Source organism: Phaethon aethereus, assembly GCF_964289735.1.
Source record: "Phaethon aethereus genome assembly, chromosome: 14".
NCBI classification, from domain to species: Eukaryota; Metazoa; Chordata; class Aves; order Phaethontiformes; family Phaethontidae; genus Phaethon; species Phaethon aethereus.
The window spans coordinates 13,830,585-13,857,962 of record NC_138590.1 but is presented as its reverse complement, the minus strand read 5'-3'; the positions used below and the strand labels follow the sequence as shown (position 1 = coordinate 13,857,962).

Sequence of the window (27,378 nt, the reverse complement as noted above, 5' to 3'; positions counted from 1 at the left end):
TGCCACGCCAGAAGTGTGACTCGTGGCACTGGCCGTGTGCTGATGGCTCCGCTCCCTGCACCGAGCCCCTGCTTCAGCTTGCCTGGAGCTAAAATGTGGCGGTTCGATGTCCCGTCGTCTTGCAAGCTGCCATGTTCACTTTAATCATCCTCAGTTCTAAACGCTGTCTCCTGCTCCTGAAGTATTGCTGACTGAAGGTACAAACAAGGTCAGCAATACTCAGGTTTGCATCACTAGCTGATCGGAAACTCTGTTTTGTGGGAGTTTCCAAAAGGATGTGTACAGCGCCGGCTTCTCATCCTGGTAAGATCTCAAGATGCCTGGTCCTGCAAAAATGATATTCTTATGTTGGACAGGTATGTCCTAAGTTATTTTTAGGTTTCTAAAATTATGCCAGTTAGACCTTGCCTCTTTCTGAGAGGTTGGTGCAAGTAGGCTCATGAGAAAACTTGGTTTTCCAGGCAGAGGAAGACAATACGATATATCACTGAATTTTCAGAGGTCTGCATTTCACTTCCAAACAGCTTGTCTGTCCTGATTCAAAGATTATTAAGCAGAAGAAACCCTAATAACGCTATCTCATCTGAACTACTGAGAGTAAAAGACACAGCAGCGCCCTGAATTAATTTTTGCTTGAATTAGAATGTCTCATGTAAAAGAAAATCATCTGGTTTTGATACAAAAGTTGCCTACACAGGAGAATATGAACTGCAACCTTGGAAGGATTTTTGTAGTAGCTAATGAGGGCTCAAAAGCATGAGTGACTTACTGTGGCTTAAAAAAAATCGCTGAGCATCAGGTGGGTAACTGACAGATTATATTACAGCCGTTGGAAGGAAAAATGTGTTTGCTTAAATCTCAGCAAAAGGGTGTTAAACTAACAGGTTTCCTCAGCCTTTTGCAGTCTTCTAATCCATTACCCTGACTCAACTGGCAAGGGGTGATGGGTAAATCCGTAGTATCTTCCTCATGGTGACTTCATCGGTGCTTTTTTCTAGTCAGAACTTGCCTAGCTTCAGCTTCCTCCATCAGATTTATGCTTCTGTTTGCTAGACCAAACATTCCATTACTGACGTTTTGGTCCTTGTAAATTGTGATCAGGCCATCCCTTAATCATATCTTCGATTGAAGTCCTGGCATCTGTCACTATACAGCACGTTTCCCAAACCTTTAAATCAGTTTCTGTTCTGAAAGCTCTCTAAAGCATGAACATCCACCTAGAGCATCTGTCCCTCTGCCTGGACCGAGCTTTCCAGCACGATGTGTATGAACATTTATATCCAGAATGTGCTGCAGCAGTAGGACAGGGCTGATGAAAATAATATCACAAAGAAAATCTGTAGAAAGGTAACAAAAAGAAAAGTTACTGGTCATCTCCAACCCCACATCCTTGAAGTCTGGATTGTCACCTGACTTGATTTGCTTTGCATCGATAGACCAGGACAAAACAGACTCATCAAACTGCAGAATTGGGACCCTGTCTGACAGTCCCCCCTCCTCCCATCTTTCTTTTCCCTTTCTTCTTCACTTAGTTCTATGTTACAGTGAGGAATCACATGTTTTGCTGCCACAATGAGATTTGACACTTTAATAATTCTGCAGAAGAGAAGAAGGCCTCTCCTGTTGGAAGACATGCTGGAACGAGACTTGAGCAGATGGGCTCTTTTTTGACATACCGTCCTTATTAATACAAAGTGATGGGAATGAGGAACGATGCTTCACTGGAGAAGTTGAGCTTGAAGATAATTTGGTGTGTTAGGGGTGCTCCATCTGGAAACACTCGACTTCTTGCTCCCTGCAGAAAGACACCAGTGTACCTTGGAATGACAGGAGCCACTTTGCATTCACTCAGCTGATCTACAGCCATTCAGAAGCAATTGCTTTGCTTTGCAAAGTTTCTTATAATCATACAGTCTGCTAGGAGGAAGCAGTCTGGCACTGCAAGCCACGCATGGATAGCATCTAGAGAGCTGAGCCAGTTTCCCAATGCTGCCACAGGTTTCTGTGGCACCCACCCAAGCTCAGGGTGAATTGCTTAAAAAGAAATATTTCAGTGTGTGACTTACAAAAAAAAAGAAAAAAATAGACCCCAGTCTTTTCATCCCAGACAGGAGGGACTGTGTTAGGTTCAGCCAACAAGCCTTCTCCTGGCAACTCAAGAGAAAGGGTCATTTTCCATCTCCTCATTCAGAGATGAGCTTTGTCGGTCTCAGGCCCTTTTCTGGAGGGCTCAGAAGATGCAGAGGGAGGAGAGGAAACAAGAGTGTTTCTCAGGAACGCAGCAGTCTTCAAGAAGACTCTCTAATGTCCTTTCTTTCAGGAAAAGCCAAGACTTGGATCAAAGGCACGGAGATTTTGAGCTGTGCTGCAGCTGGGCTGCGGGGAGGTTGATGAGACAATGAGCTGCAGCCTGCCCAGAGCTCAGCCCTCGCTGCCAGTGACCACAGCTTCAAGGGCACAACTATACTGCAGGAGGCACAGCCGCAGGGAAAGTGCCAGCAATTAATACCAATTTGGTGAAATACAGAGAGAATTTGAAGGTGTGGGGCAGTGGCTGGCTGCCTGTTGATGTCTGGGTACAGAAGTGAGGCTGCTGCTGCCTGCGGCATTCCCGTGGCTGGGATGATGTCCCAGGAGCAGCAATGCTGCCCGGTGTCATCAGTGTGTGGAGAGGAGGCAGAGGTTTAGGACAGTGAGGCAGTGAAATACAAGGGTGGAAGGAGAGATGCAGGGAAGTAAGTGGTGCTGGCAGATGTGAGGCGGGTCATGCACGACGGAATGAGGCTTTCCCTGCACTGCCCGCGCAATGCCTTGGCTCCTCATGGTGTTCCGGGTATAAATAAGGAGCTGGCTCATTTCTGGGGGACATTTCAAGGCAGATCCTTTGTGGACCAGTTAATCAAGATGGATTCATGAGGCCCATTTCAACTCATCAGTCTTCCTGCATTATGCATTTCCTTTGATGATTGAGCCCACAAGCAGTGGAGAGGAATATAAATGTGTGACTTGCTGACACCTCTCCCAGCAACCAAGGCAGCGAATGGGACAGTAAAACAACCTTTGGCTGAAAACTGTTTTCAGTTTAAGAACAGCATAAAGAACAGATGCAGCAAGGAAAACACAATGAGGGGAAAAAACCTCCCAGTACTGTTCTGTTTTCTATTTGAAGGCGTGAAGCTCTGTAACAGCTGCCCATGTTATTTACTAGCAGCAGGACTTCTACATGTAATCGCTTTATGAGGTTCATTAATGCAGAGAGAAGAGTCCATGGTAGGGGCTAAAGAGCAAGTTTCCTCCTTTGAACTGAGCCTGGCTGTTGCTCAAACTGTGCGTTGCAGATGCTGTGAGTCAGAGCAGGCGTGGAGGAGGGAGGCTGCCTCAGCCCGTCGGCGTGGATGGCTCCAGATCTATGGGGTTTATTGTCAGCCTGCTCAACCGATGGCGTTCAGAGAAAGCCAGGCATTTTCCAGGCATACGCAAAGCAGGAGGCCGTATTCTTTGTTTTGCTGAGATGATTTTGTGAAGTGAGTTTAAATCAAAGGGACAGCTAATGCTGTTGCGGGGCAGGGGGTGGACTGGCTGACATGATGTCCCTTCTAGCCCTGGGTTTGATGGTTCCCAGAGAGAACCGTGCCGGCAGAAGTGTTGTCTCCCCCGGAGTATCAACGTGCTGGGCAGTGACCCTCTCAGGGGCCCTGGGGAGCTCCGTGTTGCCTCTGGGTCCTGCTACGCCTGCTTTGCCGGGGGTGCTGGCACCACGCCTGGGCTGGAGCCCGAGTTCCTCTGTTCCTCCTCTTCCTCCCTGGGGGCTGGCGCTGCTGCATAGGGAGGTGAAGCCATGTCCATGCATGTCCAACAGATATGTCCCAAATGGTTCAGGTCTAAACAGCCTGAAGAAAGTCACATACCACCAAATAACAGGGGCTCAGCGTCGCCCTGAACCGCCCACTGCGCTCCAAACAGGGCTGCAAAGTGAGCTTTTTCCAGTATTCATCGGCAAATATTTTGAAAGGCTTTCAAAACCATTTGACCATTGAGTACATCATTCCAGCACTGTTCACTTCTTGCTGTACTTGATTGCATGGCAAAGAGAAGCATTTCTGTGCTGGTTCTTTCCCAGACTGATTGACATTAACCATATTGCTGCAAAAGCACGTCTGCTGCCCCTCAGTAGTGGCTTGCAGTCTTTCCTTAGTAAATTTTTAAGAATTTATTTTCTGTTTTCCAAATATGGCCAGTTGAAAACTAAATGAAAGATCCCTTTTTTTTTGCAACATGTGGCTATAGTTAGTACAAGGTGACAGATGGTTGATGACTTCTTTACTTGCAGATATCATAATTCTCCTGTTCTCCTGTTTCCTACAAGCACTGACTGATATTCCAGAAAGACAGATAAGCATATTTAATTCCTGATGCCACTTTGTCAATAGAAGAATTTTCAAGAGACAGTTTGCATAACATTTGATATTTCCTTGTTTATAAGTTAGCCAGAAAGAATTCACCTCCTCTGGCAATTATTTTCTAAAATATCTGACCTCTGGTATTCCCAGTTCATTAGTTGTCATGTCACCCAGACCTGCTCTGAGCATATTTCAGTGGCGCAGTGATTAAAATTCCTTTGTAAATAGGACCTTTCTTATACTGACCTTGTACTGGGGCATGTGGAGGAGAGATAACAAGTGAAAACAGTTATTTCAGCAGTTGATAACAACCAAAATGCAAAGATGTGTTCACGGTTAATGATGTCCTCTATGGTCCCAAATGTCTTAAACAATTGGAGAATCTTCAGAGGTCTTCATTTTTTTTAAAGAATCTGAACTGTGTCAAAAATCAGTGGGGAAAAATTAGTACAATCTTCAGGAAGAAATAATTGCTTTTCTCTATTCAGATTATTTTAAAATTTCATGTAAGATGAACCCCAAATAATATTGTTTAATACTTCCTTCAGTTTCAGGATGGTTTGGTTTGTGGAAAACAGTGAAGGACAGTGTTTTCAACCACTGCTGTCTCGTCACTGGTGTCATAGTCTTTTTTTGATGTTTCCTGTGTAAATCTGCTTGTTGAGGGTGTTAAATACACCAGACACTCTGTTGTGAGCTTGGACTTTTCTCCATGCCTTTGCAGGCCTTCCAAGGAGGAGCTGGTAGCACAAACTTCAAGTTGCTGTGTGGTAGTTTCTTTTGACAGATCTTTTTCCCCTGAGTACCTCCCAGGAGCAAAATGTCAATCTAATTTGGTCCTAGCCATGAATAACCAGTTGGCAACCTGTGAGGTCCCTCTTACTGAACCTTAGGAGCTCTGCGTGTCAAAAAACACTTGGCCTGAAATGCATTAAGGTGTCAGGGGCAATTATCCTGCTGCATTTCCTATTCATTAATCACAGCTCTGGCTTTCTGAAACCCCTACGCTCGCAATTACAAACGAGATTGATGTGGGTTTAACCAGCATTCTGAGGAATGCGTACACACAAAATATCACTTTTTTTTAAACCTAAATCACTGCACTTTGAAGCAAAATAAATCATCTATTTAGAGCATCTGTACACCTATATCTAATCCTCAGCCTTGTAAGTGGATGCCAAATTGCTTACAAAAAGATGGAAAAAAAAGTGTGAAAGTCTTTAAAGACATTTTTGAGTCACTTATGACTCCCTTGGTCTGATGCTGAGGTAAGAGGGCAATTTAGTCTTTTCCTTGCAAGCTCTCTGTTCCCAGAACGGGTTTCCATCTAACGGCTTGATCCTGGCCTTGGAAGTGAATAAGCTAATTAGATCCCTCAGCCTATGCACACAGAGCACCATTTTAGGAGCCTGACTGGGGTCTCCTGGGAATAACGTGTCTCGGCTTTTTTAACTTACACCATCATCATACATTTGAGATCAAGGGAGAGAAAGCCAGTGGTAGGTTGAGAAGGTGCTTGCAGAGAGATGCACCAGCAGGGCTGAGGGAAGGCAGAGCTCAAACAAGCTCTTCTCTTCTATTGCTCAAGTGACTGCACTGTGCACAGTCCTCGCATTCATTTTCCCTCATGCATTACGGTTGCTGACGGTACTAGTGAGAATAATTGACCACATCTCTTGTGCTGGTATTCCAAAAGAAAAAGCACCAGACTTCAGCCTGTCCCACACACAGCAGCCCAAAGCAGGAGATCAGAGCCTCTGTTCAAGCACCTGCTTTGTGCAAGGAGGCACAGCAAACAGTTTTGCATAGCAGCGCTGAAGAGATAGGATCAAAGCTGGGAAACAAAAAAAAATTACCTTTTCTCCATACTGCTTGCAGTGTATCTCTCATTGTTTTTTTGCTTCTGACTCAACAGGAGTGACTAATTCTAGAATGCCACCCCAACACACGTGTATTTGTGCACTTGTGTTCATCACATGCAGTGGGCAAGAAGTAGAGGAGAACAATAAAGAAATGAAAGCAATGTATTTCATTAGTAATCTGAAGTCCAAAAAAGTACGGTTTTTTTCTCCCAAATTATCAAATCCTATAAACTGGCTTTTGTAATAGACAGGCTCCTTTGACAAGCTGACCAACCGCTTACTTCATGATATGCTGAAAGTTCATTTTTCAGGATTTGTTTTTCCTTATTAACTGTGATTTGAAAAGAAATAGTCTATCCATTGGTGACTGCGTGCATAAAAGTTAGAGCTGGGTGAAAAACTCTAATATATTTTGAGAATTTTATTAATTTCATCCAAGCATTATTCAGGATATATTTTTCCATTCTTCTGCTAGCTTTCTTGCAAATGAGCTGTTATTAACATGACTATTTGTATCCCTCGGTGGAAACTTCAGGACGTGTCCAGCTCAGAGCCTGTGAGAAAGGCAAGCTCACCCCATGGTCAGTGAAGTGGTACCTCTCTTGAATTGGACTTTACCTCACAGAGAAAAGAGATTTTTCCTAAGCTGTCTGCCATATTCATATGTAGGCAGGAGTCCTCTTACCCACCCAGAGATGTGTTCCCCTGGTGAGATTCTCCTGTTTCTCTCATGTACTAGGGATTCATGGATATTGACCTCACCAAATTCAAAGAGAGCGGAGCCAATGTAACTGGCTTCCAGTTGGTGAATTACACGGATGCTGTTCCCGCCAGGATCATGCAGCAGTGGAGGAATAATGATGCCAGGGAGCATCCCCGTGTGGACTGGAAGAGGCCAAAGGCAAGTGGCATAAAAAACCCCACATTTATTTTAGGGTCTGTCTGGCTCAGTTCAAGTTATGCGCACCTCTTTGTGATCACACAGAGCTCTTTAATCTCACTCTGAAAATCTGTCACTTAATATAATTACGAACATGATCTGTTCCAGGTGCCTCAATGTAGTCTAAATTTTACGATGCAGTAGTTGCTGCCTGCTAAGAAATACACGTTAGTGTATTCACTCAGTCTCCCAGTTCTTACCCTCCTCAAAGCTAATGATTAAACATCTCATAATGTTCAGTATATAAAAAAGAAAAAGCCTCATTAACTTCTTAGCCTTTGACTTGTTTACTAGGTATCTAGTGATGATAAAGTCTTTCCAGATGTTCTTTCAGAGAAAGAAATTTCCAGAGCATTTCAAATCAGTGCGTACAACAGAGGGGGAATATATTTTAAATCCTAATACAGCAGACCTTGAAGCTGCAGAGGGGCAGGCGGAAGGGGGAGGTGGTTTTTTTTCTATCTGACATTTGAAAACAAATACACTTGTGACAAACACTCAGCAATAGAAATATCAATTTTGAAAGTATTAGTTTAAGAAAGTTGCAAACAAATAAATTAATAAGTGATCATAGGAAAAGGAATTAACTCTAATGGTTACCATTCATACCAGGAGTTTTACACTGGTTTCTGTACAAGTTTCTGCTTGAATAAACTCACCTTTTGCAGAATCTTTGCACATTGGAGTAGAGTTTTCTGGTCTCCATCTGTGACCAGGAAGAGTCACCTGATTTCATATATCTCACATTTACACTGTATAATGAGGTTGATGATTCTAACTGAACACAAAGAGTTGGGTAACAGGTGAATGGCATTTAAGGCTGAGTCCTCTTCAGGGAGTGCAATCTGAATCCACATCAGGAGCTTTTCCTTTGCTCTCCCATCCTCTGTGAAAGAAGGCACCAGCTTTCACAAGTCAACAGGACAGTAGAGGCTGTTGAACTTCATAGATGGAAGGATGAAAACAGAGCAAATAATCTGAAAAGTTATTGTGAGGCAAACCAGTGCAGCACACCCAAGGCCAGCTCACCCTAATGGGCAATGTACAACTCCTCTTCTCTTTCTAGTACACGTCGGCTCTAACATACGATGGGGTCCGGGTGATGGCTGAGGCGTTCCAGAACCTACGGAGACAGCGGATCGACATCTCCCGTCGCGGCAATGCCGGGGACTGTCTTGCCAACCCGGCCGTGCCCTGGGGACAAGGCATCGACATACAGAGGGCCCTGCAGCAGGTTTGAAACCCAAACAATGTGTGCACTGCAAGGATGGCTGAACATAGCCTGTGAGGGGTGATTAGCAGCAGAAACACTCAAACAAATCACTTGGAATGAGGAACTGATCCTTCCAATTAGAGCCAGGTCTCCTAAAGAGTTCAGGGGTGCACCCAGAAAACAGCTCTTCCTGGTACTATCCGATGTGTCCTTGCTTTCTCTAATCTCTGTTGAAGTTCCTCAGATGGAAAAGACAAAATATTATCCCATAAAATCATGGGTCCCTATTTTTATCTTCCTCTTTCCAAGAGAGAGACCTGTTTAGACCATATTTTTTGGAGATCTTTTGACACTCTGTGAACTCAGCTTCAGTTCCAGACTGCTAATGAAGCTTGAAACCATGTGAATTTTGCCTTATGTGTTGACTGTCATCAACATGTTCTCAAAACCGAGATTATAGCTTATTTCATACTGTGAGGATTCGTTAAAGTCTTAATAAGAACCATTTAGATAGTTTGTTCCTTAAATCTGATTATCTTGCTTTTTCATCCTGTATAAAAATTTAGATGTTTGAATAAACAAAAATACTACATGACACTTACAGCAAGAGAGAAAAACAATACATTCTTATCAAAGCTCTAGAAAGGTAGACTATTTGAAAATTTCATTAAATTCCAAGACTGACATTCATTTCTAGCATTTTTCTTTTTTCAGACAAAAATAGATGAATTCCTTGCAAATACTGCTAGTTCAGTGTTATCCAAATATAGCTTAGCCCATCTTCTTTCCTTAACTGTGAAGGAGGCAAGAAAATAAAATTAATCTGGTTAATTTGCATCATATGTAAATTTCCCCAAGTATTTTGTTTTGATTTGGTTTTGGCTTACTGGTAAATAACAATTCCTTTAAAACCAAATCTTGCATCTGATTTGATTTTTTTGCTTGGGTTCAATTTGTTCCCAAGCCTGTCATTGGCTTTCTGTATGACCTTGGGCAAATCACTGTCATAGCTTCTCCAAACCCTTTTAATAAATCAGCCTCCTTGATGCATTAGGGAGATCGGTTACCTAATAAACATGAAATACTTGGAAGTATTCTGATGAGCGATGGGTTCTCAAGCATTTTCCTTTCTTGAATTTATGAGAATAGGATATCAATATTAGACAGCTAGAAAATACAATTTTGTGTGTGTTGGAAAACCTCCTCTGAAGTTTCCTCGTATCTTCTTTAAAACAATTTAAAAAGTCTTAATTTTTCAACTGTAGTGATGTTGGGCAAAGAATGTGAAGAGCCATTTGCAAAAGTTGTTTCTTTATTAATGAAAAATTATAATTTTAAAAGCGTTTGACCAGTTCAGTTGTGATGGTCAAAATAAAAGGCTCTGAAATATGCAGGGGAAGAAATCTTCGATGGAAATCTTAACTATGAATTTAATAATCATCCAACATTTAGTATTGTAGCAAGAAAGTGGCAGATGGAAGTAGAAGAACTTATGGTTAGATTGAAGGTTTGAGTTATCCTTTCTGTAAAAACTCACAATTAGGGCAATTCTTACAGCTATTCACAGTGTGCGTTCTCTTCACCTCCCATTTGCTAATACCTAAAATTTTATAAGCTGTTTAAAAGCAAAAAGTTTCTCTACTTATTTCTACTGAAATATCTAGAATAAGCTCCCAAATTGCCTTGTAGGAAGGAGTCATGGATGGCAGGAGCAAAGATGAAAAGCAATTTAAAACATTCTGCAATTTTCCATGAACAGAAATCTAACATATTTCAGCAAAACGTATGCTTTTATTAAAGAGAATTACTTCTTTTTTCCAGGCAAATGCTCACAAAATATTGCTTTAAACCGATGCACTGAGGTTTCAGTTGTACTTTGAAAAGGTTATGCTAATTTTTGACAGACTTCCTTTTGTTAACGTCGTTTGGTTACCACATCTAATAAACAGGTAAATAGTCCCTAATTGCTGACTAACCCTGTAAACCACAGTAGCATCCTTCCACTCCAGCTCTCCCAGCAAAGAACCACATGCCTGTGTCTTAAACACAAATGTGCTCAAATTCTCCATGTCTCCTGTTGACTTTACTGGTGCTTAGCACTGTTGAAATCAGTCCTCAGTGTATTTTATAGTGATTCAGGAGGTCTCAGAGGATGGTAAATGATGGAAAAGTTGTGCTGCATCCTCCAGCATGGATGGGAGAGATCCCTTTTGCTGTTTCAGTGCCACATGGATATCACAGGATTAAGATTTCATTCATTCAGGTAGAAGAAATTGATGCTGTACACCTGCCTTTTAGTGCGTATAAAGCTACAAAGCACGAGCACCCATGACCTGAGCTTCAGAGTCGGTCAGAACCTGAAAAGAAAAGCAAAGGGGCCATGAAAAAGCAGGCTTGGGAGTGCTTAAGACAATGGTGCTTTTCCAGTGCATCTATCTTTTATGGGCATGTTGTGACTTATGAGGAGGGAGAAATATCACCAAGAATACCTCTTGACTTGAAGAAGCTTCAGAAAATATTGGCAGTTGTTCATTTTCATGACAAACCTTTGTGATAATAGCTGGAAAACAAGCACAGTTTGAGCAGATTAGCAACAGATTTCCTCCATAATGATATATCCTCATTGCTTCACCATGGATCCAAGATTCCAAGGATCTCAGAGTGCTTAAAAAGGTTGCTAAATACCTGTTCCCATTTTGCATGAGGGAGGACTTCAGTTGCAGGGACAACAGATTTGTCCAAAGCAAGCGGAATGGCTGAGAACAAACTTTTAATTCCCAAACTGGTGGCATGAGCACTTCTCTAGGTGGTCTCTGTAAGACCCAAATCTGCATTCCTTTTCTCACATTTCTGGTCCCCGCTGCCTGGTCCCCACACACTGTATGTGACTCCAGTCGGAAGCCCTTCTCCATGCCAGGCTGGACACTTTTGCAGCAATTCAAACGGCCACACTGAGAGAAGTTCAGGATGTGGGATGTGATGTTGAGCCACACTCTTCAGCTGGGCAGTGTTATCAGCAGAGATTTGTGATTCAAAGTTTTCATTTGCAATACTAAATTATCAGGTTTTATTAGGCTGGAGTAGAGATAATTAAATTTGTTTGTTAACAGATAGGCTCCTCTCTATCAAAAGATGGCAGCTGGGAGCTGTTTCACATTTCGTGCAAATACAGTTCCTGATCTGAACTGACAAATTCCTTATCAAATCCTGACTCCAGGTCAGATTTAGGAAATACAAAAAAAACCCCACAAAACCCAAGGAGTTCAGAGCTGATTTAGCTCACTGTCACATCCCAAGACGTGCTGGGCTCACGCATGTGATCTAGCTCTTATGTATCACTAAGCTCAGTAACAGACCACTAAGTTTTAAGAGAAAAACTTAAGAGAAAGAGTTTTTAAAAGAAAGGGTAAATTAAGAGAATGGCTGTGCACATGGCCAGGCACGCTGTAGAGCATGAAAGCATGGTGTCAGATAGATGTCCTGTCTCCCCTGCACAGTTCTGAGAGATGTGACTGCACTCTCCATCCTTCTTCCCCTCCCCACTTACTGCTGCCAAATCACCACCGCATGAGATGCTGACCGATTTTCTCTCTTCCTTGGTATTTATGTCTTTAAGGTCCGTTTTGAAGGATTGTCTGGCAACGTTCAGTTTAACGAGAAGGGACGGAGGACCAACTACACCCTCCATGTCATTGAGATGAAACATGATGGGATCAGAAAGGTAAAGTAGAGAGCGACCTGAGATCCTCTGTCAGGCACCAGCCTGATGTTTAAGTTACGGTGTGGTTAGGTCTCAACAGATATTTCTGTTCATGAAAGCTTGCACGTGGCATCGCCACGAGTGCATTCCCAGCTCTCTGCATGAGCAAAGCCAAGCACTAGGGAGAACTCGTGGTATTTTACTAAAAAAATACAACATATGGAAGGGGTTATCAAAAGGCAAGGCAAGTTAACAAGGGCATCTCAGCTGTGGGGCAGGGATTTCCAGGGTAGTAAAAGCTTGGTCAATTCAGCCTTGCTATCGGCAGGGTACATTGGCTCAGGCCCAACTACACAACTATCTGCTCTTTGCTTTCCCACTTTTCTTTTCCAAGGATGAGCCAAGGCAGAGCCAGGCAGAAGCTGTCTGTCCTAACTGGTGTAAGTGAACCCTTTATGTTGACCTAACTCTGCTCTCCTTGAAGTGACGAGAGCTTTAGCACTAAGCATGTCATGATAGCTACACAGACATTTGTGCTGTTCTGGAGTCTTTATCCCTTCCTATATTCTAGGCACTTTAAAAAATCTGGCCTTGTTCAGGGGCGCTGAGCCCTTCAAACACTAATCCTTTTGAAAATCTGAGTCCATGTTCTTATGTTCCAGTTTAGATACTACTTATTTCAGGAACAGAGAATAACTCAGTTATTCTATCAATAAAGGAGAGCTACTAAATATTTTGGAATGGCACATTCACTGGAATCACTCTGCACCCCCTCAATCCCCTGGAAAATAAAATACTTGTTTGAAACTAAGAAAAACTGCAAAGAGTGAAAGTTCCACATTTACAGCCCCTACTCCCAATTCATACTTGCAGCTGAGAGCAACTGATGTGAGATCAGAGCCCACCACACTCAAGGGAAAAAAGGCAAATTACTCATTGAGAAATAAAAGAAATGTCATTTTGAAGACATACAAAGTGGTCTTCCTCCTCTATGTGGTATTCATAAAAGGACAAATGCAGTATTATGTCCAGTTTGAGGCTCTGAACTTCAAGAAGTTGGCAGTCTGGAAAGAGTCTAGAGGAGAAGAAACAGAACAGCTAAATGTCTGATTTTGCTGTGTATTTACTGACAGAAATTGTATTTGTTTGGAAGACACACACATCACTGCCATGAGGCATATCGTGCCTTGGATCCACCAGGTTAGAGGTGCAAAACAAACATACATGTCTCCATTTATGTTGCCCTAAGGCAGAGCTTTGGAAGCTCTTTCCTCACTCTGCTTTCTTTTTGTCTGTGCAATGAAGAGAGATAAGAAGCCTGCGTAGATTTTTTCTCCTGAGCTGTTATGATCTCTAATCTGCCATCAGCAGGCTCCTGGTCGTGCCCTATGTTAAAACCCTTTCCCATTTACTGTGATAAGAAATTCCTTTCACACAAGCAGAGTTCAGGCAACTTCATACTTACATGAGGTGATGGAAAACCTCTTAGAAAATAAAGCCCTCAAAGCAGATAACTTCAACAGTGATCTTCCCAGTGATATTCAGTGGCACTCTGCTTTACCTGCAAGCAGTGATAGATCAGCCCAAATCCCTGATTATTAATAAGCACAACTTAACATGAGAGTTCTTTCCATTACAACTGTTCAGTTTATTCATAACCCCAAACTTTTTGACATTGGCCAGGGTTGGGTTTTTTTCCTCATTTGATTTTTTGTCCTGTTGTCTCAAGCTGTCCTAAGAGTCAGTCCTATGTTCCTTCATGCTTTCAGCTGCAGGATGGCATTTTATCACCCTGTAGCATCTGGGACATGCATCTGGGACATCACCATTAGAAAAATATTCAGAATTCACACAGGGGAAGTGTGAACTCTTGGCGTAGGTATGAGGCAGGGAATGGCAATAGTCCCCCAGTACCATGTGCTAAAATGTTTTCACATGCATACAAGCACTCTGCTGCTGTAGCGTTTCATGCACATTATTTTCAGACAGAAGGCATGGTGGGATGGGGAAGTTCCTGGTCCCCCTGGAAAAATACATCAAGAGTCAGGAGAGGAGTTCTCTAGTTAGGTATGAAAATACAGAGAGAGCTGATCCTGCTTGGATGACCCTGTTACTGTGTCTTGGTCAATATTACAAAGATATATCAGTGAGATATCCTGGTTTTGTATTCGGCAGATTGGGTATTGGAATGAAGATGAGAAGTTGGTTCCAGCAGCCATAGATACTCAAAGTGGCAATGAGTCTACAAGCCTACAGAACAGGACCTACATAGTCACAACTATCCTAGTAAGTGCCGTGACTTCTATCCCAGCTCTCCGATGTGCAGCCTCCCTCTTCCCCCTTGTGTGCCCTCCTTTGTACGATATCATTTTTATAATAGCAATAATAATAATAACAGCGCTTACTGTTTCCTGCCGGGTCCATAAAGATATCTGAAAATTGCTATGGTGAATTAAATAGGTATTAAAGAGCTCTCATGCTTAAGTGTAGAAAGTACAAAAGATTATGACAAGATAGTAGAAGCATCAGCGTAGGTAAATTAGGAACATCGTACCTGTGCTTCGTATTTAGCCCACAGAATGGGGGCTGTAATTTTGGAAGGATAAGCTGTATTGTGCAGTGAGGCTGAATCATAGCTTTAAAAACAAATCTCCACTACAATCACGAAGGAATAATAGGTACCCCATAATGTACAGTAACATGTATTGTGCCATCGCATACGCTTACCCTGCAGAAACACGAAATTGTACTAACGTGTTTGTTGAATGCTTACTGCGAGTCTACAGAGAAGACACAGTACCCAAACTGAGTTAAACATCTTAAGGCTCTCTCCTGTCCAGCAGATTTGATTCTGCCTGTGCCCACGCAGGCAGACGTGCCTTTAAAAATTCACAGCTCAGATGTACTAAATATCCCTTGCAGAACTGCACTAAAAGATTCGTTGCCCAAATTCCCCCAGCTACCCCATTCCCCGCAGGCCCACCACTGCAGAAGCTGCCTGCATACAGATTCTACATGAATAACAGAAAATGCCACAATAAAAATCACACTTTTACCTTCTAAAATAAGCCCATTGTGTGTTGACTGTGCCCTTTGGTACAGGAACACAAAGCTAGAGCTTTGCAAGGGGACTCTAGACTGAGCCCCTGATGTGCATCTCTAGAATGTGGAGCATGGCTCAGTATGGGTCTTCTCTGTGCCAGGAAGACCCATATGTGATGCTCAAGAAGAACGCCAATCAGTTTGAAGGCAATGAGAGGTATGAAGGCTACTGCGTGGAGCTCGCTGCTGAGATCGCGAAGCATGTTGGCTACCACTACCGGCTGGAGATTGTCAGAGATGGGAAGTACGGAGCCCGGGACCCCGACACCAAAACGTGGAACGGCATGGTGGGAGAACTCGTTTATGGGGTGAGTTTCCAGCCTTGTCCATTGTCTTGAGCTTGAGCTTGTAATTGAGAACACATTCAAGCCCTACATGAAAAAGCAGCCCTGCCTTCTGTCATCCTGAGCTGTCTTGAGGACTGCAGCTCTGATAATGCAAATAATCAGCCCAAGTAAAACATTTTAATTTAGGGAAGGTCAGCACATTTTGTGCCTGTGAAAATGTCAAAATGTTTCCTTTCAACAGTTCCAAGATTGTTTTTCTTTCCATTTTTGGAAGAACAAGGATTGAAAAGTCAAACTTTCCCATGGGTAGAATCTCAAATTTTACACCTTTTTTATATTTGCATGATAATGGCAGGATGAAAGAAGGATGAGATTTCAAACACTCTGCATATGACTGGTGAACAGTAGGACTAGACTACTTTCTGTTTAGCCACTCAAATCCATCATCTCAGATACACACTTGCACCCTACACTTCTAAACCTCATTCGATCTGGTAGTTCGCAACTTGTGGTATTTAGGTCATCCTTCAGAGGGGTCTAATTTTCCCTTGTAGGGAAAGGGGAAATTAGTGTGGGGAGCATCAGTGCCTAAGTCTCTGCATGACTGTGTTGGAGCGGAGGATGATCTGTCTCCTGCTGGTAGCTCCACAGTATATGCCGACAGCCATTTCAATGTATTTCCCTTTCCATTTTCGAGACAGACTGTAAAATAAATGGAGAGTGCACATCAGTGTCACTGGAACATTTTTGCTCTTCTCCTGTATCAGTTATGCAATCAAAAGGCAGTTCCTGATGGGAGTAAACATCCTGGCATCCTTTTTCAGGCGATTGGCCTTTTCTTGCTTCTTTTCATGTCTGGATGATAAAGCTCTTTCAGCGAAAATCATCTGCATCAGACTGTGACATCAGTGGATAAATCAGACAAGAAGAGCTAGATGGCTGCAGAAAGAAAATGCTGTGATTTCAAAACAGTACTGGTAATCAGTAGTGATGAAAAGGAAATAATCCACCAATATTATGGGCTGCTCCTTTTTAACATTTCCCTTGCAATTGGTTTTGTCTGATTTCTTCTGAGGTAGCAGAGGTAAACAGAGATCAAAGGAATATGAGCTGGAGTTAGTAGATAATTTTTATCCCCAGAATGCAAACCTCTTTCTTGTCTCTCCTTTTCAGAGGGCAGATGTGGCTGTGGCACCATTAACCATCACTTTGGTTCGAGAAGAAGTTATAGACTTTTCCAAACCGTTCATGAGCTTAGGTATCTCTATCATGATAAAAAAACCTCAGAAGTCCAAACCAGGAGTTTTCTCCTTTCTGGATCCTTTGGCTTACGAGATATGGATGTGCATTGTTTTTGCCTACATTGGAGTGAGCGTTGTCCTCTTCCTGGTGAGTCGCTTCAGCCCTTACGAGTGGCACACTGAAGAATTCGAGGAAGGACGGGACCAGCCAGCCAATGATCAGACGAATGAGTTTGGCATATTCAACAGTCTCTGGTTCTCGCTAGGAGCTTTCATGCAACAAGGATGTGATATTTCTCCAAGGTGGGTTGCCTTCCCAGTGAACCTTCTTCCAGTTCATGTGGTTTAATCTTTCTGCATGCTTTGGAGCTGAACAGGTTCTTCTTTGACCTTCCTTCCTGAACCACAGTGTAGTTTTGTGAATTAATTACAGATTCAGAAAGGATCCAAGGGTTCACAGGTCTCACAGCAGTGAACTTGGGTCCTCAAACCTGAGACCATAACAAATTTATCCTGGGGCATTCTTTTGAGGGAATTTACAGAAATGCAAACAAGATTTTCTAAAGCCACCCAATTGCAATCAATTTTTTTCAGTCATTTATTTTGTTGCTGTTAGAAACAAGATCATTCTAACATTATAAGGAAGAATAAAATTCTGATAAAGTAGGGGGAAATAATACAGTAGGTGCCCAGTGAAAGGTTATGTGGTCTGTGCCAAAGATTATGGACCACATTGAATGGCTTTAAGTATTATTGGCCTTTAGCAAGGTCAGAGAAGTACTGGGTTTTCCTTCTGGTTCCCATTTCAGTCAATAGTTCTGCTTCCTGAAAGTTCAGTAGGTTCCTGAAGTCCAAAAGGTTCCTAAGGGGACTTTTTCCCGAGTGAGTCTTGTGATTACTTTTAGAAATTTTTTTTGGAAAAGCTGGCACAATATAAGGTCGTTGGAAAACTGCATGAAATGCAGAAGATGTAAATCTGTGATAGATACACAAGAAGCCAGAGACTTGTTTGTAAATAATGTCTGGGAAAACCTCACTCATTTTTGAGAGCTATATTCACACAAGTCTTATTACAGAGATTTTGCCTACTGCAGGAGCCCATGATACACATATCTTCTCAACACCTTGTTCACACACAGGTGTTCAAAAAGAAAAGAAAAATAATTAAAAGCACAGGAACCAAATAGCTGTGGGACTCTGATAGATTTTCTTATTTATTTGCACAAATTATGTGTCCAGTAAGTAATGTCTGTAATAACTGAGGGATCTTTCTTGTGGTATGTACGTATTCACATGAGGCAGGATCAGAGGTGAGCCAGGGATAAGGTTTTTGACACCTCCAGTGTTTTGTGTCCAGGGCAGATGTACTTAGGGTTTGTGAGGATGAAAAAGCGTTAACGAGCTGCAACTTGGGATGTGGATTGTATGTACCCATCACTCCCAAGAGCTCTGCTCTGGATGTTGGTTGGAGCAAGAACATGTGGACAGGTCAAGCACCAAAGCTGGTAGATGCTGCAGGACACAGCTATCAGTCATCCTCTCCACAGCTCTGAGAGGCACAGTTGTCCCAGTTTAGGCTAAGAACATTTTTGGCTAGGTTTGACTCAAACCGGAGGTACTGCCAGTCATGAGAATGAATTTACAGGCAATATATGCATTTTCAGCATTTACATGCCTTGGCGGCATCTGAACTGATGGTCTGATTAAAGCAGACAGCACAGAGGCCTTTTGTTTTCTTTTTTTCCCTATTCTTCCTTTTATGGGCTTGGTCTCCCTTCTTTTCAAAGGAAATTCCAGCAGAGATTTGTGTCTTGTGGGTAAACACAGTAGGGGGAAGTTAATTTCCCACATGCTGGGATGGCGTCAAAGCTCGGGGGACAAGAAGGAGACACAACTCCGTGGGCAAGCGGAGATAACTGCGCAGCTCAGCACAGCTCCCGCGGGATGGCAGGGACAGGCCAGGCACTCACCTGCTGGCTACTGGATGCCAGTTTGTCCAAATATTAATGAGCATGGGATAGCGGGGAAATAAGAGCCCGCAGGGCATTTTGATAGTGACAGCTTTTATGAATGTGTTTTATCATCTGATCATTGATTAGTAGGAGTCCAGGTGGAGCATTCGGAAAGTCTTCCCATCAGAGGGAAATTCAACTTTATCGCTGCCTTGTAACACAGCCATGTGCGTTAGAATCAGCTTATTGTGATTTTCATTCTCCTTGTTGTTCTTGTCATCACTATTCTTATTTAGAAAAGAGAATGTCTTCCTTTGGGGACATTTCAATAGCGAGTTTCTGTTCCAAGGAGGAGCGTGAAAGGTGAAAAGCTGAGACTTTGCAAAATAGCAGATTTGGAAGCCTCTTCAATAAAAAGTGTCAGGGAAAGATCAGTGGTTTTGATTCAGACAACAACATTTTCTCTAGCTAAACAACGTGCTTTGAATCAGCATTTCAAAGTGTTGTTTTATTTTGCTTTGAAATGGGAAATTAGAATGATTCTGTCATTGTTTTTTTTAATGTTGTTAATTTCATCATCCTGTTAATGAAAATTACAATTTCATTGAAGCCAATATTTTCCCATGGAACACAAGAGCACTTTCTGACTACAAATATTTACAAGAACAGAAAATTTCAGAAATGGAATATGGGAATTATTACGACTCTCAGTACTCTGAATACAGCTCCTTGAGATGGTTGCAAGTGGAGGGGGACAGTCCTGTGAAATGTGGAAGCAAGCAGGAAGCAGAAGAGTGAGAATTTCCGTAGGATGTTGTTGTACAGAAAGGCTTTGAGCACGCTCCGTGTTTCACATGCAGTTTTCACACAAACCTAGTGCAGGATTTCTGTGACACATCACTTAGAAACGAATGCTTGATAGAACGACATTGTGGGCAGGTGGGGATCTGCTCTATTCCAATATATTTCCTATATAGTTGCTTCTAAACTTATCACTACAATCTCTCAGCATCTCCCCAGCAATGTATTAACCAACATAAATAGCTTCTGTTATACATCTGTTCTGTCATTCTTTCCCCAGCAGAAAGGAGCAAGTGCAGGGGTGTATTTTGTTTTTGTAGAGGTTTTGATTTGTTTATTTCAGTTTTGTTTTGGGAAGGAGTAGGGGAAATTTGTCTGGAGGTTTGGTTGTGGTATTTTTTTCCAGAGCATGCTTGTTTTAAGTGCATATGCCACTATGTATTTATCGTCAAAAAAAAAAAAAAAAGATCAAAACTGCAGACACATCACTCAGCACAGCAGGTGGTGAGGTTTGCAGCAACTCCTTGCTCTTGCACATTTTAAAGTGCGTTCCTCAGTCAGACCAGTCCTCAGGGAACTTTGCTTCCCCACAAAGATAAAAATGTGCTTTTGAAGGAAAGCAGCATCCTTTTTAAGGACAGTCTTACTAGCCAGAGCTTTAATCAGTCATTTAAGAATGCTGGTCACAACCTACCAAGCACTTTAAAGGTACATGGTAGATTTGATGACCTGTGGATGACCAAGACAGAGCGTAGCTGTGGGTTATGTGCTCATACCCTCTTCTCACAAGGAGCGAGGCTGCTGGGCATGAGGTTGACTGCTGTCCTTGAAGCTATGAAGCCTTCACGTCTAGGCATAGACTGGATGAGTGTGACAAAGACCAGGCAGTAACCAGTCATGGAGAGCCCCAGCTGGAGCCAGTGGCAGTCTGTTTTGTGCCTTTGAATGCTGCAAGACGAGCATGAGCAAGGAATCCGTCCCTCCTAAACCATAAACGGAATGACTTGGTTGTAGGTACATAGCTTCGACCAAGGAGGCTGTGAGCCCTTGGACATTTCCCACTGGAGTGTGCAAGTCCCCCTTCTGCACCATCACTGCCCAGTGACCCCACTGGATGTGGTTCAGTCACTACCACGTGGACTAATTTGTCCTGGTTGAGGTGAGATGGTCCCTGTCATCACCCTTAAAGTCTGTGCTTTCCAAGCACTGGCCGATACACCGCAGAATCGGGGACAAGCAACATTTTGGAGTTGTGAGTAGTTTCATGGGCAGAAATCAGTGAAGTCTGAAACAGGCCATAAACCATCAGGCTTTGCAAAGTGCCACCTTAACTTCAGAAAACAGTCATGAAATTGCAAAAGCACTCATTAAATGTGAAATACAGACGCAGAAAGGAGGTTTTCGGAGCAAGCTTCAGAGGTAACAAATATCCCGCAGCCAATAGCGAGACCCTGCAGCAAGAAAAATGTGAAGTAAATATGACTCACATTGTACCATTTTTCAGAAATGTAATTTGATAAATTGTCTTCAGAGCTTAAAATAACCCCAGTGTGTAGCAGCTGTGGAGAGTGGGACCTCGTTAACATCCAGCATGCTGCTGCCATTCCTCACGCAGGATGGACCCAAAGCCTTTGAGAAGGAGACAGAGGGGACGTCTGGGCTTCCTGACCTCCTCTGCAGAAAAATGAGGCATCTGAATTTTTCATCTGTCTCATCATTTTCTACAAAATAAGTTATTTTATTGTTGTGAAAAGGATAAAAAAGCAAGGAGCAAAATATCTATTTCTTTAGTCAGCTTCCTAGCTTGATCTTCTATTTTTTGTTATCACAAAATGTGTTGCTTCGTAGCGTTTGAGCCCAAAAGAGACTTCCTGTGTATTGGAGACTATTAAATTTAATCCAGTTACTCTTTCTGTGACTCAGAAAACTTATGTTTGACTAAAATGAAATACATTTGGCTAAAATAGAACTTTCAGAAAGACATTTATTCTTCCTTTGAAGATAGCATGAGGTAGAATACACACAGCTTCTCTCAGCTGAGTGACTATAGGAGTTTTGTTCCCACTGGAGTTTGACAGAATAATATCACACAGTATCATCTGGTAAATGCAGCCATCCTTTGAGCCCTGCCAGAGGAAAATTAAACAAGGATCTCAAAAAATAAACCCAGCTTCATGGGGGCTCTCTTTATACTGTGTTGTGGAAACAAAACACATATATTTTGGATTCAAATCAAAACATAGCATGAGTAGAACGGAAATGTATAGTCATATCATGACACGATAGGGCATCATGTCATGATACCTGGACAACACACCTTGAAATTGCTCGTTATAATCTGCACGATTGAGAACAGAGCTGGAGATGCCCTGGTCAGCCTGCGCTGGAAGGGAAATGATGGGTGAAGCTTTCATCACAGCCTGCGTCCGGGAGAGAGCCAGACCTGAGAGGGGACGTTTCCAGAGCATCGGCAGGATGCGTGAGCGGGAGGAGGTTCTGTGTGAGGTGCCGTAGGGCACCACTGCTGGGGAATGGCTGGGCCACACCAGCGTGCCCTAAGGACGGTGGGTGTTTACTGCGTGCAAGGTGCCATCCACCCTTCAGCTGGCTTGGGATAAAGAGTTAAACGGGCCTTAACTTGCCTGCAGAGTCCAGACCCGGAGCCAGTGCAGGGTGCAGTGGCCCGTGCCAAGCTGTGAACCCCGGGCTGGGCGGGAACGTGCTGCTTAGGGAGGTTTGCTCGCAGAGATGATGCATGAATGCACTCCGAGGTGGGAAGGAGAAATATAAATGCTGGCTGCTAGCCAGTCAATAGATACGATCTATTATTTATAGGCAACTTGTGGACATCGTTATTTGTTTTTGGTGACATGGAAACAGTACGCGCCGGCTGATCTATGCAGCATGCGGCTGGGCTTGTATTTGACTGCACTCCTCCGCAGGCTTTCTGTTGCCCTCAATCATAGCGGGTTGTCTGTGGAAGAGCAAGTAGGGTATTTATTATGTACCTGTAATTAATGCTGAACATTTTCTTCTGCTATTTTTCCTGTTTGTTTACATTTCTTTTTAGATCAATTGAAAAAATCACAGGAGACTTCAGCCATAGAGCTAGTGGAAACAACAGAAAAATTACTTCACAAGTTGTTGAGGGTTTTTTCCTAACTATCCTCTAGAGATTTTGAAAAATAGCAGCACTTCTAAATTTCATCAAGATGTTTCGAGTACTGAAAGATTTTATCCAGTTTTAGACAAGATCTAAATCAGAAATTGGTTATGACAAAAGTTTTCTTTTTTTTTAGTGAGAGGTTTGATTTGGGTTGTTTCAAGGGAATTATTTCTGTTCCGTCCTTTGTTAACTTACATTTGCAGGGTACTTACTTATTTTGCTAAAAATTTAGAATTAGGGAAATTAGAACCAGCTGCATTTAGCAATTAAAAGGATTTTCATTCCTTCCTGAAATTAATGCTGAGCCTCAGTGTTTATTTGGTGACTCTTCTTGATTTCAGTAAGCGTCTTCTCTGACACTCCAAACACCTGCCTGTCTTTTTGGCCTGATGCACAGTCCTCGTGCTTCCTTGCAGTACCCGTTATAACCCTAAACAGGACTTAGCTTGTCCTGGAGAGTCACTGCAGGGCTGCGCTAGCTCTCCCAAGGCAGGAGTCCCACAAGTAACGAGGAAAGATTGGTGCTATTTTTAATTCCTCGCACTGTTTGCACAGGAAGGTCTGGGGGTGATGGAGTGGAGCTCGCTGGCAGGGCTTGCTGAAGCCCCTTGGGGGGGCCTTGCTCCTACAGACCGTGGTGCTCACCGCCAGTTGGACTCACTGTGCAGTCTCAGGGCAAATGGCATATTTTTGCAATGAAGGAAGCAGCAGTTTGTCACTTCCTTGGGGAGCATGTGCAACCTGCAGCTCATGCTGGGGAGACATGGCAGCCCAGCCAGGCTGGGAGCAAGGTGGTTCAGCATCCCTACTCCTTCTCCAGTGTGGGGTGAATCCAAGAGGCTTGTGCATGGAGACAAAGCTCAGGGTTATTTACTTTTGCCAGTTTGCTTGAACTGGTGAGTTGAGGTTGGTCTTTAAGAATGAAAGTAAAAAATTAGGATTTCAACTTCTGGAAAAGTTTTCTTTCCTTTTACAAGTGTACCAAATGATTTTACAATTATTTCTACCTGGCAGAGTTAATTATGTCCAGGGAACGGAAATTCAGGTCACAGGGTAACAGCAGGACTTGCAAATCACTAGGAACTGATGAGCACACATTTCTGAAATGCACTTAACCAAGGAAAGTGACTCACCGGAGGAGCAGCTTGACAAATTGCACAATATCTAACTGAACGGTCCTCTTTGGAGCTTGTGCTATTCCATGGCAACTAAAATGTGGCAGCCAGGGGAAAATGGAAATTCTTTTAAAATAGTCATCCTTGCTATCCTCCTTTTCATTGGAAAAATGCTGAAGGACACAGAGGACTCAGAAGATGGAAATAACCAACTGAGAGAATATTGTTGGGAAAATGCGATTTCATCTGTAAAGGAAAAATGAGTCTTTTGCAGTTCCACGCTCTGCCATCTGAAAATTTCAAAATGCTGCAGAGGTAATGAATGTTTCCTCCACTGATCTGTACGCCACTTCCTCAGGATGGTTTCCCTACCAGGCATATCAAGTCACTCCTCCACAGCTCTGACCTCAGGCCTTTACCATTGAGGTTGCTGGGGGACAGCAAGAAATTTGCTGAACGTCTCCTCACTGAGTGACAGATTCACTAATTGTTCCACCAGCTGTGTTTAAAATAAGAAGAAAAATGCTTGATCCAAAGGCAGATTTGTTAAGCTAAAAAATACATTTGAAATATCTTTCTTCAGGACTAAATAAATGTTTCTTATATTTTTGATTGAAAACAAAGTTAAAAATAGCAGAGACAAAAGTGCATTGCCCAGTTTTTTAATCTATTGAGAAGTTCTATTAGGGCATCTCTGATGTGGAAACGGCATGTGCTGCTTGTGTTTTTAATGCTGTGCACTGGCACTAAGATTTATAGCGGTGCCTCTGAGATTTATAGCCTTCTCCGTGACTCCAGCAGGAGACCCTCTGAGGCTCCAGGGATTCCCTATTACGCTGTACTCTGACTTGCCAATTTTCGATCAGTAAGAGAAACACACTTTCTCTTTTCATTTTCTTCCCTCTCGATATCCAGTTATCCCCAAGCCATCGGCTCAGCCGGGGTCTGGCATCCCCCGAGCTGCAGTCAGGACTGCGCATGGCTGTGTCTTCCTAACAGCTGGGTCGATTGCCAAGTTTTTATCGAAGAATAAGGGTTGTGAGGAGCTGAATGACCCCCATCTCCCTGAAGTGGTGTCCTCTGCAAGGCCGCCTGTCACACGCTGCTTTAATGTTGGCACTCCAGAATAATACTGTAGCTAAGACGGGAAACCCTGAGCGTGTTTTCACAGGGAAGCCCTGCTTAAATAACTCTTCCATATGCTGTACATCACTTTTATCAGCACTAAGATATCAAGTGCACACTCTCTGGATACACAGTCAAATGAGCATTGAAATCCTCAATTCAAATTGTTCTGGCTCACAACACACAGAGCATCCGCAGATGCTCTTTGCAGGTTTAATCCCCAGAGCTGGCCAAAACCTTATGGCCTTCCCCTGGCAGGCTCAGAGTACTTCTCTTATTCCACTGGAGCTTGGGATTTATTGTACCTATTCTACTTTTGTCCCAGATTTCATCCCAACTCCTTGTCCTGGTAACTGGGGAAGCACTGTACCCCCTTTTCATGAGAAGTTCAGGAATGTGTACATACAACAAGCAATGTCCATTATAACACCCAAAAATGGTGAGCAGGTGAAGACAAATTTGTTGAAGTATGACAGAAGTGCTAAGTTATTCATTGTGAAAGGCTTGATGAAGCTGAGTAATTGGGAAAAGCAAAATGTGGGTCATGCTAAGAAATAGGGGCAAAAGCCTTGCTGTGCTTGGACAGGGCCTGGAGTTGGAGGAGGCAGACCATGGAGTCACCTCTGAAGTCTTCTATCCTGGTGTCTTGGTCTTCCTTCCATTTTCACTTGGATCAAAGGAGCCAAGTGACAGCTAGGGGCCACCGGATTTATATCATCAAATGGTAGGAAAGGACATACAGCTCATGTATGCAGGAGCATACTTTATGGCATTCAATCTGTTTAATAAAATCATCCAGTAATTCTGATTAATGCCTACCCAGAAGAGTTGCTGCTTACCCTCAGATCCAAAGGCTAAGCAGCAATAATCCAATCATGGTAATCATAACTTACTACTTTGATCTTCAGATAAAAGAGCCTATAGAAGTGCAAAAGTGTTACATCACCGTTATTTGGACAACTTCAAAGCATGTTATATACACTAATGAATGCACACAACAAAGTCTGATGAGAAGTAAAAGGGGGCAAATGTGTGAACAGAGGAACAGAAGGGAAGAGGGGAGAAGATGAGTGCTCATATGGTGAAAGGGAAAAGCAGTAAAAATAAGTACCTGTACACTGTGGATAGGTGTGAAATGTGAAGAAGGGTCCATGAGGGTCCAGCTGCAGGAGCCAAGCGCATGGGATGCTCTCCCATAGGAGGAATTTTCTCTTCCCTCTCATTTCTTGAAGCTCTCAATCAGAAGCAAGACCTCAGGCTACAGAGAGGCAAACAGAGGGAGAGGGCAACTTTTCATCTCAGCAATGCTTCCAAAGCCTTCAAAAATTAAAAAATCACCAAATGGATCTTAGCAGGTGAAATAGGAGCAGCAGAAATATGCTTTCCCTTCACAGTTTGGGAGTTTTAATGTTAAAAGACAGACACTCCTGTGCATATAAAGGTCTTCTAAAAAGCCCTGGCTGGGGAGACCAGGCTCATTCCTCACTACTTCTATGAGGGATACAGTATGCCCTTGTAGAGAAAAGAAAGGCTCAAAAGTGAAAATAGAGAAAATGTAACTTGTACAGTCTTGGTGAGGGATCACAATTCAGATTAGAAATGAGAGAGAAAAGGAAGGGAGTATTTGGGACTATTGTTTAGAGTGAAAATCTTCCAGTGCAGAAAATACTCTCCTCCCAGAAAAGGCCCTTCTCTTGTCAGATTGGGAAACCTGACAAAAGACAGACAAAAAAACAGAGCAAAAAGAACGAAGGCAAGGCACCCTGGTTATTGTAACATTGCCCAGACATCTCAGAAATGGCACCCTGAATTATGAGCACATGTAGATGGCTAAAGCGGATCTTGGGAAAATGAAGAACTGGTAGCATATAATCCAAAATATATTAAATGTTTGGGGAAAAAAAAAAAGCTTTTTCATCAAGCAGACTTTGAAGAAGAAACTGAGGGAGAGCATATAAAATCTAGCAACACAGCAAAAGACATTAGCACAATAGGTTGTTGTTTAAAAAGAAGGATGAGTGCTGTTAAATTTGGGGCCACCTGAGGCTGAGGAAGTTCCTGAGTAATGAATCTCCTGGGGTGCTCCAGTGAGTGCTTCTGACAAAAGTTTATGCTTGTCACCTTGTGAGTTTTTCTCAGCAAAGCGAACAAATGTCACCAAAGTGAGAAAAATACATGAAGAGCCTTTTTCACAGTGAAATTTTTGCTCAAAGGTATGATGGGAGTCGGATTTTTTTCCTTGTAGCAAAAGCTGGTAAAACTGCAGAAGAGGGATGACTTTGCCTTTCACCAGAGCTGCCAAGAAGCCCAAAGTGACCACGTGTTTCTTAGCAAACTTCTATCTAAACACTCATCCTTTAAACTACCCCGGTTTGCAACACAGAGAGGCACACTGTGCTGGTCCTTGAGAGGATGACAGCGTATTTCTTTGGATCTATCTGTTCTGCCATTCAACCACACTCTTATTTTTTCTT

General features: G+C 42.8%; 1 protein-coding gene across 4 annotated transcripts in view; it reads left to right on the top strand.

Moving 5' to 3' along the window:
* The window catches only part of GRIA1 (glutamate ionotropic receptor AMPA type subunit 1), a gene marked incomplete at its 5' end in the record, with an annotated part of 127,691 nt that overhangs the window by 74,944 nt on the left and 25,369 nt on the right, over positions 1–27,378 (top strand). For 3 of the 4 annotated variants that reach the window (XM_082006081.1, XM_082006078.1, XM_082006079.1), the window contains 6 exons: positions 7,002–7,163; positions 8,269–8,436; positions 12,032–12,136; positions 14,291–14,401; positions 15,319–15,525; positions 16,678–17,048. In XM_082006081.1, the coding sequence (XP_081862207.1) occupies positions 7,002–7,163; positions 8,269–8,436; positions 12,032–12,136; positions 14,291–14,401; positions 15,319–15,525; positions 16,678–17,048 (1,124 nt within the window). The remainder of the gene's footprint in view (positions 1–7,001; positions 7,164–8,268; positions 8,437–12,031; positions 12,137–14,290; positions 14,402–15,318; positions 15,526–16,677; positions 17,049–27,378) is intronic. The other variant, XM_082006080.1, reaches the window with a different exon arrangement.